The following is a 12,619-nucleotide window of genomic DNA, read 5'->3' as shown; positions in this document are numbered from 1 at the left end:
CGAACCGCTCCAGTGAAAGCTGTAGATCACGGTCTGATGAAGCCAACAGGACCACATCATCTGCAAAAAGCAGAGATGCGATCCTAAGGCCACCGAAACGGATCCCCTCAACACCTTGGCTGCGCCTAGAAATTCTGTCCATAAACGTTATGAACAGAATCGGTGACAAAGGGCAACCTTGGCGTAGTCCAACTCTTACCGGAAACGAGTCCGACTTACTGCCGGCACCAAGCTCTGACACCGGTCCAACAGGGACCTAACAGCCCGTATCAAAGGGCTCGGTACCCCCCACAGGATTCCCCGAGGGACACGGTCGAACGCCTTCTCCAAGTCCACAAAACACATGTAGACTGGCAAAATATCTCATGAACCACTGGACAGATATTGATGATGAAACTCTCAAAAGAATCACTGGACGTTCGTGACATTTAGAGTCAACAAGAGTCAAGATGGCCGCCACAGCTAACACGAAAATGGCTGCAGCTTACCCTAAGCAGCAGCAGATGAGGTCATGTTCACGTGGTGGTAGCTGAGAGTCATCCGTAGACAACACCAGGAGGACAGAACGTCAGGACCACCAGCTGAGGGGGGGGGGACACACGACGTCCTCTCGTTTCAGATCAAAGGACGCCGGTTGCCGTGGTTACGCGCACGGCCATCAGATCAGGGACGGTGTAATTATCAGAGCGCCACGTTTTAACAACCCCGTTAATCCGAGCCCGTCCGTGAGCTGGAGACAGGCCTCACACACACTTTGTGTTTTTTTTTTCTTACAAAACCCAGGTGTGTGTGTGTGTGTGTGTGTGTGTGTTTGAGTGTGTGTCCAGTAGTGTCTGACATGAATGATTTATGAGTATGCAAATCAGATTGTTGAACTGCTGAAGGACAGTGAAGAGCAAAAGTGGATAAGCACACACACACACACAATAATATTCTGCTGTCAATCACCAGCTCTTTATTTTCCATCTGGAGTAAAAGCTATTAGGTTCTAAATGATCTGTTTACAGAGGAGGAAAATAAACAAATTAAAGTAAATGAAGTCGTTTATATTTGAGCTAAACTTCAGATGAACGTCTCTGATCCATCTTTAGATAAAAACAAAACATCTGGATGTTTAAACACGGATAAAATCCAGTTTTATGGCGCCCTCAGACAGCGGCGTTCTGTTGCCCTTCAAGCTCGTTGTTTGTTGCACAAGTGCAACAAACAACAGAGCAGGGGGAGTCCAGGTTGGACCCGGTTCTGACGGCCCACCTCCTCATCATGATACTCCCTCCTCCTGAACACGCTGGTTCTCTTAGGGACCGTCGACAAATTTACTGAACCGCTGAGACTCGGACAACAAAAATTAAACGACTTCTGACCAAGAGTCCATTTTCTTTACCAGCTTCTCCTTTCCGGGACGCGGGGAGCTGGCCTTTGAGAGGCGGGGGACACCTGGACACGTCTTCAGTCCATCACAGGGACACACGGAGACAAACAACCATTCATAGTCCCACATAGGGACGATTTTAGAGTCACCAATGAACCCAACAGGCGAAGGAAAGTGGACTAAACCCCAACCTGAAAGACTCCAGGTCAGGAAGCGAACCTGTGACCTTCTTGCTAGGAGCCGACAGTTCTAACCGCTGCACCACTGTGCCGCCCCCTTGTTTTTTTTTTACTCAGTAGCTTCCATGTCTTAAGACCAGATGATGACAAATTAATGTTGAATTGTTTCATTTTCGTCGGTTCAGTAAATTTGTCGACGGTCCCTAAGAGAACCAGCGTGTTCAGGAAGAGGAAGTATCATGATGAGGAGGTGGGCTGCAGAACCGACGCTGCCGAGTCCAACCTGGACTCCCAGATCTAAAGCTCATTTAAAAACAATAAATACTAGGAAGACAACACCAAACACAAGACATAAAAACAAAAATAAAAAAATGATAAGACATTAAATAAAACCATTAAAATTATGCTAAAAACTGCTGCCATGAAGGGCGAGCGATCATGTTATCGCCTGTGACTGTTGGTGTCTGCACATATTTGTGTCTGTTAGCAAAATATCTCGAGAACCACGGGACGGATTTTAATGAAACTTTTAGAACGTAATCCCTGGACGTGCATCTACAACTGATTAACGTTTGGAGCCAATCCAATTCAAGATGGCCGCCACAGCCAGGCTGTTTTAGAAAACACAGAAATGGAGATAACTCTGTCGGTTTTTCAGATACTGAGTCCAAATTTAATGTGGTAGTAGCTGAGAGTCATTCACAACATATAGTCAAAGCACTAAACATAATGGAGCATCTTAGTTTAAAACTTTGATATTAACTCTGAGTGTCAACCCAGTTTGTCTGTTAGCAAAATATCTCACAAACCACTGGACAGATTTTAATAAAACTCTCTGGCAGGAATCACTGAATGTACGACTACAACTGATTAAATTCTGGACTCAGTTCGATTCAAGATGGCCGCCTCAGCTAACCGACATTGCAGAAATAAAAGGGGCTACAACTCAGTCAGTTGTGAAGATGCTGAGCTAAAATGTGGCGCGGTAGTAGCTGAGAGTCATCCCTGACACGTACTCTGAGCGCCAACTGATCTTGCAATATGACGAGAGATTGCGCCGGATTTAATTTACGAGATTTTTGTCGTAACAACTTCAGTTCCTGGCCTAAAAGTCGGCGGGCGATATGCATTCTTCAGTTTGTTTTTGTTTTACCTCTTTGTCTCTAAAGGTGTTTCTGAAACGTGCACTCTGCAGCACAGGGAGGTTTCGATTTCATTGTATTTTTTGAGATAAGCTCGAGGAATCACTCGCTTCGCCACAGGTCCTATTGGGTTCCCTCCAATCAGCTTCCGCAGTAACAAAGATGGTTTTCTCTCTGCTTTTAAAGCAAAAACAAAAGACTCAAACTGATAATGCAACTAAAAGACTAATCAAGACTTTAGCTGTATATATAATAAAGATGAATTATTCTGCTTCTTGTGCAGTTTTAGTGCACAAAAACAAATTATCCTTCATGACAAAATTTTACACTGATATCACAACACATATTAGCTCTCAAAGTATGTTAGGGCTGACTCTCTGCTACCAGCACACCAAGTTTTAGCTCAATATGTCTAAAACTGACTGGGTGATAGCCTTTTTTTTTTTTCTTTCTAAAATCAGTCGGCTGTGTCGGTCATTTTAAATAGGAACGACTCCAAAACCTAATGAGCTGTAGATGTGTGTCCTATGATTACTTTTTGAAAATTTCAATATAATCCGTTTGGTGGTCCATGAGATATTTTGCCAACAGAGAGACATTTGTGACTTTAACAGTTGGAGGCAACGTTTTAAAGTCAGATATTACAGAATTTGTGACCTTTGGCCTTTGACCGGATCACCACTAAAATCTAACCCCTTGCTCCTCGCTCCATGTTTGATGTTTCCTGTAAATTTCATGAAAATCCGTTCAGAACTTTTTGAGTTAATCTTCACCACAGACAGAAACATCGTGTGACCTGCAGGGGGCGCCAACGCTCTGAAACGCGTCTACAAACCAACAAAGAAGAGGTCGACTTCCGGAGCGGAAGTGAGGCTAGCGTGTTGTTAGCATTAGCTTGTTAGCTCGGCGGACGCCTGCTCGTGTCGCGAGGGGTAAATCTTTCCGGTTTTTTTTATTTTAAGTAATAATGGCTTCCATCGGAAACTGGAGGGACTTTCTCCGGCGGCGGCTGGCTGCTGCCAGAGACGACATATCCGCCGAGTGTGAAAACAGGATCGTCCAGTGCGAGGAGCAGATCCGCCTCCAGAACAAAATGATGGACGTCGTCCTGGAGCGCGAGAGGAAGCTGCGCCAAGTCGGTACGAAAAACTACAAAATACCTTAAAAGTTCATTATTTATATTTCCCGGACCGAACCTTTTCGGTTTGGATGCTTTCCGGGACAAAACGGTTGAATGCGTGTCGCTCTGTGAGATAAATTAACTGAAACTAAAGAGATGGGGTTCAGAGCTGCGTCATGACGTCACCGCGTACGTCTCTCCCTGTCAATAATCGATCCCCTTTTTGTTGACATTTTCTGCTTTATCGCTGGGTTTGTGTCATTATCGCCCGCTGCTGAAGGCGAAAGGGCGATAATGTTTCTTTGCTTGCGTCTGTTAGCAAAATATTAGACGAACCACAGGGCACTTTTTAAAGAAATCCTCATGAATTAACCAGTGGATGCACCTCTACAAGTGGTTGAGTCAACCCGATTCAAGATGGCCGCCACAGCTAAGGGACCAAACGGCTTTGACTCCAATTTACAGACCCTGAGAGTCATCCCAAGGAGGTTTGGTTGTTTGGTCAGATTGTTTTTTCTGCTTGCTGTGGCAGCCATCTTGAATTGGGTCAACTCCAAACGTCAATTGGTCGTTTTCCTTAAAGTTTCTTTAAAATCAGCCGAACAGACAAACGAGCGCACTTCCCTTTGGAGGCGGGTGATAAAAAATTATAAACAAACAGTTTAGCCAAAACAAATATCTGAACAAGACAAATTTAAGTGTTCTTTTTTGTGTGTATTCCTCCATGACGTCCCAGAACAAGACATTAAAAGAGAAGAAGAAGAAGAGGCGGAGGAGAGGAGTTCCAGGGTGGATGAGCAGGAACAACAACCTTCACAGGTTAAAGAGGAAGAGGAGGAGGAGGAGCTCTGCGCCCGTCAGGACGGCGAGCAGCTGAAGGAGGAGGCGGTGGACGCCTGCAGGGAAGCCTCCAAGAAGAAGAAGAAGAAGAACCGCGGGGCAGAGGTTTGTGGCAGAGGTCTCTCCAGGTCGGGTTTATTGGGTCACATGAGGACCGACGCGGACGAGAAGCAGTTTGTCTGCAAGACCTGCGGGAAGACGTTCAGCAGGAGCGACAGGCTCCTGCTCCACGTCAGGACGCACACCGGCGAGAAACCATACCTCTGCAATGTCTGCGGGAAATCCTTCTCCGACCCGTCCGCCTTCAGGAGACACGTGTCGAGACACCTGTCGAGCGTGGCGGGACAGAGGCCGCCGCTCGCCTGTAAGCTGTGCGGCCAGAGTTTTAAATCCAGGGACACGCTGCAGCGCCACGTCAGGGCGCACACGGGCGAGCGGCCGCACGCCTGCGCCCTGTGCGGGAACCGGTTCTTCAGCCCGTCGCATTTCAAGCGGCACATGAGAACGCACACGGACGAGAAGCCTCACGCCTGCGACACGTGCGGGAAGTGGTTCATCCGCCGGTACCGACTGAAGGATCACATGAAGATCCACTCAGGTGAGCCGTCGGAGGCGTGATTGAATCCTGCCGCAGAGAAATCAACTGTCAACAAACGGCTGGCGTAAATCTGGGACATAAAGAACAAAAGAGTTGAAATTAAACCTTTTAAAATAAACTTTAATTATTGTAAGTTTGAACCCAAGTCCTGGGAGATAAATCAACAAACTTTGATTCATTTTGAAGCTTTTAAGATTTAAAAATAAGAACTCTGTGTTGTTGATTTCCTCGCTGCCAGTGTGGGGCTCGTAATCGTGTTGGCTGTGGCAGCCATCTTGAACTGAAAAGTTTCCTTTCAATTCGTCTGGTGGCCGTTCAGCGGCGGGCGATAAGCATTCCCGAAGTGTTTGTTTGTCTCTGCCTTGGCTCCAATCACCTGTTAAAGTTTCATTTCGTGTAAATAAACGTCAGCGTCGTTTAACTGGAGTTTTATTTTTATTTTGAAACTTTCTGATGTAAAGACTCTGAACTGGTTTTATTTTGGAAACATTTGTACTGAAATATTCGGCACAAATCCTGAAAAACAACATCACCCCGTCTGTTTTTGTGTCTAATCTGTTACAGGTTTAATTCTCAGCTCGAAGCATTTTGGCCAAATTTTGCGAATAAAAAAAAAAACCTTTTCTGTGTCAGCTGTCTTGTAAGAAAAATAGAAACAAAATAAACTTTATTTTTCCACGTGTGAGTGAAGACATTTCTTTAGCTTCCTACTTTCAAAATAAAAGCGGTGGATGTTTACGTGTCTTTGAGCGGCTGGCTCCGGAGCAGGTGATGAGTTCGGCCTCGGTTACCATGGTGATTTAGCTAGGATTAAAAAAAAGCTTGATACAAATGTACAAAATGTGAAAAAAAAAATTGAAAAAACTCATTTTTCCGACAGCTGTTGTGACTTTAATTAATTATTATTGTTCAGTTGGTAGCCCAGAAGTGTCTTTTTATTTTATTTTAATTAAGTGGAACGTAAGACTGATTGAGTGCAGAAAACTGGGTGGGTCTAGGTCATGTTAGCCCCGCCCCTTTTGTAAAATCCCCCGGCGTTTCTGAACAGCAGCATCTGAATCCGGAGGCGCTGGTGGAGCAGAGCTCACCTGTCAGCAGGTGCGTTCGCTGTGTTTCCACTTCCTGCGGAGGGATAACGAAGAGGCGTGTGATCGCGGAGGCCCCGGCGGCGTCCCCTGAACACACACACACACACCGTTTACCGGCTGTGATCACAGAGCAGCGGGTTTTTCTCCGAGCTGTAATTCATCAAACTGACGGCTGCCAGCGAGTCTCAGTCAGGCAGACGGCCGCGGCTGATCGGTCATCAATCATCTGTCGACCTGCTGCTTTCTGCAGAGTCACGCCTGTCAGGAGAGGGGGACTCTATCAGCTGCTGCGTCTGTTAGCAAAATAACTCACTGGGTGTTCTCCTGGAGCTGATCAGAGTCAGTTTAAAGTTTAAATGATCGACTAAAAATGGCCCCAGCTCGGGTGGTTTTACAGACATTGAGCTTTTAACAAGTCCTCAGATTTAGCTCTACAGCTGATACAGTTAATTATACAGATACTGAGCTGAAGTCTGGTGTGGTAGTAGCTGAGAGTGGCTGAGAAGAGCTAACTAAGGGCTAACTGATCGATCATGATGAGCAGCTTTGTTAGATTTAAAACCTTGGGATGAAAAATTTCCCTGCATTTAATTTGTTTTTAATATATTAAGGTTTTTATAACCCTATGTTAGAAGGAGGAGCAGAAAAAGAGACAAAATCCTTTGAAATAAACCCAGATGTGAGGCAGCTTTTAGCTTCGGCGTCCGAGTTCGCAGCCCGCAGATGCCCGAGTCAGCAGATTTAACCCGAGTCATAAATCAGAACGTGACAGAAAATAACACAGAAAGCTCCCGGGACGAGTCGACGGAAGCCCCGACATCAGAGGAGATCAAAAAGAAAACTGAGCTGAAAAAGTTTAAAATGTCAAAAAAAAAAAGAAAAACTGGGAGAGCAGCCAGACTTTTAATTTGAAACAAAGTGAAGGATCGTCATGATCTTCGTTTACTTCCTGTTTTTAGTCTCAGTTAGTAATCAGCACGTCTGTGATGTCATCACATCCCTCAGTCCGTCGTTTAGTCACTTATTTTCTTCTCACTCTCACCGGTTTGTGTTTTACTTCCTGAGGTTTTTCTGTTTTAGCTGAAATAAATTTCATCTTTACCTTCGGCTGCGTTTGGTCCTTCAGAATAAAACTGACACCGGTCCATCCTGTCCTCTGATTCCATCTGGATTTCAGTCTCCAATATCTTTATTATAAGATGTAAAAGCTGAAACATAAACATGTTAGTTGTTGGTGGTGGTGCTGTATCGCCCTCTTGTGGCCAAAGTAAAAACAGAAAAAATAAAACTTTGACATTTTTCTTTGTAAAACATTAACTTACTCTGACCTTTTAGATGCTGTAGTATAAATAAAACAGAACAAAACAAACTTGTTAAACATTTAAATTATTGAATTTTATTAAAGTTTTTGACAAAAGAGTGCAGAGAACATGTTCACGTCTTTATAAAGGCAGCTGGAAGATAAAGAAGTTGATAAAAAACATTACATTTATAGTTTCGCTACAAATACAGTGCAGCTCAGCAGCCGTGTTATCTGTTACAAGAAGTTTGTGTTTTTGTGACATAATGACAAAAAAATTTCACAAATAATAAATGTTTGGCCCCATTTACTGCTAAAGTAATTATTTGATTTAATTTTAAATCACATTTGGATGAATGGACCATTTTTAAACCATGTGTTTACTCAAAGCTGTATTTTTTATGTTTTAATCCTTTATCCTTTGTTTGTTTTACTGCACAGCCTTGTTGCAGATTATAATTAAAGTGGTGTGGTGGGAAAAATGGAGATAAGATCAAAAACAAAATATTTAAAGAATACTTCAAGTATTGAACTGATCTAAAAGATAGAGTTAATTACTTCTTATCCAGCATGAAATAACATGGGAAATACATTTGTGTAATTTTTTATTTTTTATTTTTGTCTCATGTTGGGCAAATAGAAAGTATTTCAGCTGCAATTTTTAAATAAATGGATAAATTAGACATCCTTGTTTTAAACTCTATTAACCATAACGCAGGAGGTATCTGTTCTATATAACTAACATTTAACTCATAATTAATTTTTTAGTCATTTTGCCTGAATTAAAAAAAAATAAACTTGTTTTTGTTCAGGGAAATCGTTGGACACCTAACGGCGCTTTGACAACACAGCGGGGTCCTTCGTTTAGCGCCAGTTTGGATTTCCCTCTCTGTGTGAAGACGCGTCTGTACGGACCTAAAAGGTTATTTTTTATTAAATAAAACTGCCCATTTTGTACGGAGAGGCGTTTATAATAAACAAATATAATTCTTATATTAAATGTTTGTCGTGTTTTGTTAATATAGTTGCGTCAGAGCTAGCAAAGAAAACAAAAAAAACCCATCTGAGCTAAACCGAGGTAAGCACGAAGTTTGTTATTTATTATGATAAATATTAAAAGTGGCTAAAGTAGATTGTTGTGTTTTACTGTTTTTATCATCAACGGGTTATTTAAAAGTGTCCTTTTAAATGGAGATTGTGCACATTTAGTTTACTTTGTGTTTTTCTCTTGTTATTTCTCAAACTTGAAGATATTAAGAGATAATGTTGCAAAATTTAATGAATTTTCTCCCCGTTCATCTGTTTTCCCAACAAGTTTTTATAGATAAACACAGACTGGAAAGAATGCAGTCTTTTTTTAACAACTAGGAGCTGAACATAATGCTGCAAAAACTATAAAAAATAAATAACTTTTATTGTTTTTCTGAAGACAGACAGAGCCGTCTGAATTCAGCACGTCTCTAAAATGGACTGTAAGTATCGCCGTATTTAAAACACGTTAAAGAACATTTCTTCGGGGTGTCTAAACGGTGTCTGCGTCACGTTTTCGCCCAGGCGAGGACGATCTGGACGTTCTGACGGCGCTCCTGGCTGAGAGCGAGGACGTGGGCAGAGTTCGAGACGACCAGGAGGCGGCGGACGACTTGGACGGGCTGTTCGACGAGGACGGCGACGAGGACGAAGAGTACAACGAGGAGGAGAAGGAGGATGTCGTGTCAGATCTCTTCGGAGACGTCAATGATATCGAAGACGAGGAGGGAACCTCAGGAGGACCGGAGGGAGGAGCTTCTGAGCACCTGGACCGGTCGAAGGAGGATTTGCAAGGTTGGAGATGCAGCATTTGCTCCTTTCGGCTTCGTTTAGTTAAACCACAGCGAAGTTTGTCTCAGAATCTTGTGTCCTCTGTGTCCCCGGGCGTCTTCAGACGAGTTGAGGAGAATGCAGGAGCAGATGCAGAAACTGCAGCAGCAGCTGGAGGCGAGCCAGGTGAGCTCGGCCGCTAAAGTTGGGACCAAACCAGCGCCGACCCGACAGCCAGCATCCAAACCACCATCAGGTAACCATTTAGTTTCCAGCTGAACTTTTCCACCTCAGCGCAGCGTCTGACAGCCGCGGCGTTTCCGTGTCCTGGCAGCTTCGTCGTCTTTGTCCCCTCCCGGCAGAGGAGGAAGCCTGAAGCTCCAGGAGTCCTCAGAGTTTTCCTCCCAGCTCAGCAACGCGGATTCATTCAAACACAAACCAAGAATGGCTCACAAACCGAAAGCATCGCCGCCAGGTGGACCTCAGCCTTTCAAAGACAAGAAGGACGGTCAGTTCAAATTTATGAATCCACACAGTTTGTCCTCTGTCCTCCATGTCCTCTCTAACTGCATCCATACATGTCCTCTTTGCCTCCTGTCCCTCCTCTGGACATGTCCAAACTGTCTCTAACTTTATCTCCCAGTCCTTCAACCTGTGCTGGACCTCTGATGTCCTCATTCCTGATCCTGTCCATCTCAGTGTCTCAGATCGGTGGTGAATGTGTCCTTAAATTCAAACTTTAAGAGCAGCCGACAGAGAAAATCAGTCATAGGGTGGAAAGTCGAGGTTGGCGGATCTTAATGAAACTATGAAATATTACTTTGGTTGCCATGGAAACGAGCTAGGCTTACCTAAATCAGCATTTTTGGTGTCTCAGCACTTTTCATGTGCAAATTAGAGACAGATTTGCTAGACCTATATATTAATGATACATATCACTGAAATCTGGAAGCTTTATATTTTCAAAACAGGTGTATCATATATATGTACTCGTTAAGTTTAAACTCGTTAAGTGATTCTAATCAATCATGACAACTGGTCTGGAGAAAAAACGTATTCCACATTGTAGCTCTAGTTGTTCTTATGCAACCACAATAACTGTTACATGAAAAACGGTTGTAAATCAACTACATGAAGCAATCATGTCAGTATAAATTACTAAATATACTTACGATAATACTTCGAGTCAATTGAAAGTGGTTTTCTATGTTTGAAACTCCCGGTGCACACGCTGTTGTTATGACAACACGTGGCGGTAAATGTTTCGTTGAACTGTTTCGACGACAAAAATCACTCTAAGATGCATCAAATTCTCAAGTTTCCGCCCCCTTTATTGGGGCATTTTCAAAAAGGTCAATTAATTTTTTTACACATATAAGAAAATACACTGTTTTTCTTAATATCTATTGAATATGAAGTCACTGATTAAGTCCAAACTCCGACAATTTCATTTTTAGTGAAGCGTGTTTTTTAACTAATTTGAGAGTTCGAAATAGGACCTTATTTTAAAAATTTGTATTTCATAAAATATCTGTTCCAAAAGCACAGAATGTTCAAAAACACAAAGAAGAGATGTATTTCTTCATAAAACAGTGTTTAAAAAATATTTAAAAAGTATATATAGTATTTTTTTCTATGCATTGAAAAGTGACATTTTTGGTCTTATTAACTTGCTGAATTTGAGGCGCATTTGGCCCCAAAACACACGGCTGGATACCATGGCAACCACTTAATATTATGGGAAAGATTTACACTAGCCAAGTACTATTCACACCCCCAGTGTTTTATCTCAGTATGTCTGGGAAACTTGAGTTCCTTTAAAGTGTTTTTATTTTTGACAATCACTGCAAAGTTTTCCTCCACGTTTTGTTTTGTATATATTTAGTTTTTCAGCTGCTGTTTTTGTTGCTTTTAGAGGACAGGAAACCACTGGTGGAGGTACGGATCGGCAGCTCCTTCCAGCCATTAGACCGCCCCGGAGAGGCCTCTGACCGGCGGCCCTCGCCGTCTTCCTCGTCACCTGCCGCTCAGCCTCCTCTTCCTAAAGACGTGTCCGTCGAGAAATACTCCGGCCTGCGGCTCAGGTTGGGACCAACGAAACGACCGCGACGCCGCACGTTTCCTGTTCTTCGTGTGCTTCAGTGCCGTCTGCGTGTTTGTTTTCCTTTTAGGAAGCCGCTGGTGTCCTCCTGTGAGATGGACCGCAAGATGGCCGACCGCCGCCTCATCCGCCTGTCGCAGGTGCCGGAGCGTTTGACGCGGGAGAAGCTGGAGGACAGCGACTGGGTGACGTTTGCGGTGCTGGTGAACAAAGTCACGCCTCAGAGCAACACCAGCGTAAGTGATGCTGAGCCCGGTCTGCTCGGATCGGCAGAGAAGCATCCGCTGATGGTTCCGCTTTTAAACCCCCTAGCTTAAAGCTAAAACAGGGAAATGTTAGCTTAAAGCTAAAAAAAGGGAAATACTAGCTTAAAGCTAAAACAGGGAAATACTAGCTTAAAGCTAAAAAGGGAAATGCTAGCTTAAAGCTAAAAATGGAAATGCTAGCTTAAAGCTAAAGAGAAAATGCTAGCTTAAAGCTAAATAACTAAAAAATAATCTTCCATATCAAAAGGAGTCACCTGAGGCGGTCCGGGGGTCTGATTGGGACGCCTCCTGGACCTGTGGAGGTTTTCTGGGGACAGGGAGGAGACTCTCTGACCCTGGGACACTTTGGGATCCCTCAGGAGTCCAGCGTGGGCTCTGTAGGAGCATCTTTTTCTTGTCCCGTGTCTAAACTTTAGAGGACGTCTTGTCTTTTCTGGTTTCTGATGAAGCTTTTTCCTCTTTGCAGGGAAAAACCTTCAGCATCTGGAAACTGAACGACCTCCACAACCTGGACGTGTTCGTGTCTCTGTTCCTGTTTGGGGACGTCCACAAGGAGCACTGGAAGAGGGACACGGGGACGGTGATAGGACTCCTGAACCCCAACCCCATGAAGCAGAGAGACGGGAACGACGGGGTGAGACGAGTGTGTGCCGTGTTCTCCTAAAAGGTCCGGCAGAACGGATCAGGGGTTCAGTTCTTCAACATCTGGGACAGATGCTGAGGAGACAGCAGGTCGTTGTAAGAAAAAACAAACCGGACTGAGACCGGACTGAGACCGGACTGAGACTGAGACTGGACTGAGACTGAGACCGG

General features: G+C 43.9%; 2 protein-coding genes across 5 annotated transcripts in view; both read left to right on the top strand.

The window, feature by feature from the left end:
- Positions 1–3,542: 3,542 nt before the first annotated feature.
- Positions 3,543–5,936, top strand: LOC108249284 (histone-lysine N-methyltransferase PRDM9). Its single transcript, XM_017438567.3, has 2 exons — positions 3,543–3,832; positions 4,550–5,936. Exons 1-2 carry the CDS (start codon positions 3,661–3,663, stop codon positions 5,269–5,271), a joined length of 894 nt encoding a protein of 297 aa, XP_017294056.1. The 5' UTR covers positions 3,543–3,660; the 3' UTR covers positions 5,272–5,936.
- A 2,475-nt stretch (positions 5,937–8,411) lies between these two features.
- The window catches only part of mcm10 (minichromosome maintenance 10 replication initiation factor), a 23,821-nt gene continuing 19,613 nt past the window's right edge, over positions 8,412–12,619 (top strand). The window contains exons 1-9 of one of the 4 annotated variants that reach the window (XM_037981306.1): positions 8,412–8,561; positions 8,665–8,717; positions 9,073–9,111; positions 9,194–9,463; positions 9,564–9,695; positions 9,774–9,947; positions 11,355–11,523; positions 11,611–11,776; positions 12,273–12,440. In XM_037981306.1, coding sequence (XP_037837234.1) covers positions 9,105–9,111; positions 9,194–9,463; positions 9,564–9,695; positions 9,774–9,947; positions 11,355–11,523; positions 11,611–11,776; positions 12,273–12,440 — 1,086 coding nt within the window. In that variant the 5' untranslated portion in view covers positions 8,412–8,561; positions 8,665–8,717; positions 9,073–9,104. Of the gene's footprint in view, positions 8,718–9,068; positions 9,112–9,193; positions 9,464–9,563; positions 9,696–9,773; positions 9,948–11,354; positions 11,524–11,610; positions 11,777–12,272; positions 12,441–12,619 lie in introns of all 4 variants that reach the window. The other 3 variants (XM_037981305.1, XM_017438566.3, XM_017438565.3) reach the window with 3 other exon arrangements.

The sequence above is a fragment of the Kryptolebias marmoratus genome, linkage group LG18 (genome assembly GCF_001649575.2).
Source record: "Kryptolebias marmoratus isolate JLee-2015 linkage group LG18, ASM164957v2, whole genome shotgun sequence".
In the NCBI taxonomy this organism is placed as follows: Eukaryota; Metazoa; Chordata; class Actinopteri; order Cyprinodontiformes; family Rivulidae; genus Kryptolebias; species Kryptolebias marmoratus.
Note: the sequence above shows the minus strand (reverse complement) of the source record. Positions and strands in the feature narration are given on the sequence as shown.

Excerpts from the sequence above, each read along its gene's own strand:
- LOC108249284 (XM_017438567.3), top strand. The coding sequence starts at position 3,661 with ATGGCTTCCATCGGAAACTGGAGGGACTTTCTCCGGCGGCGGCTGGCT. Across the intron at positions 3,833-4,549 it reads GAGGAAGCTGCGCCAAGTCG|AACAAGACATTAAAAGAGAA; the intron begins GTACGAAAAACT and ends ATGACGTCCCAG.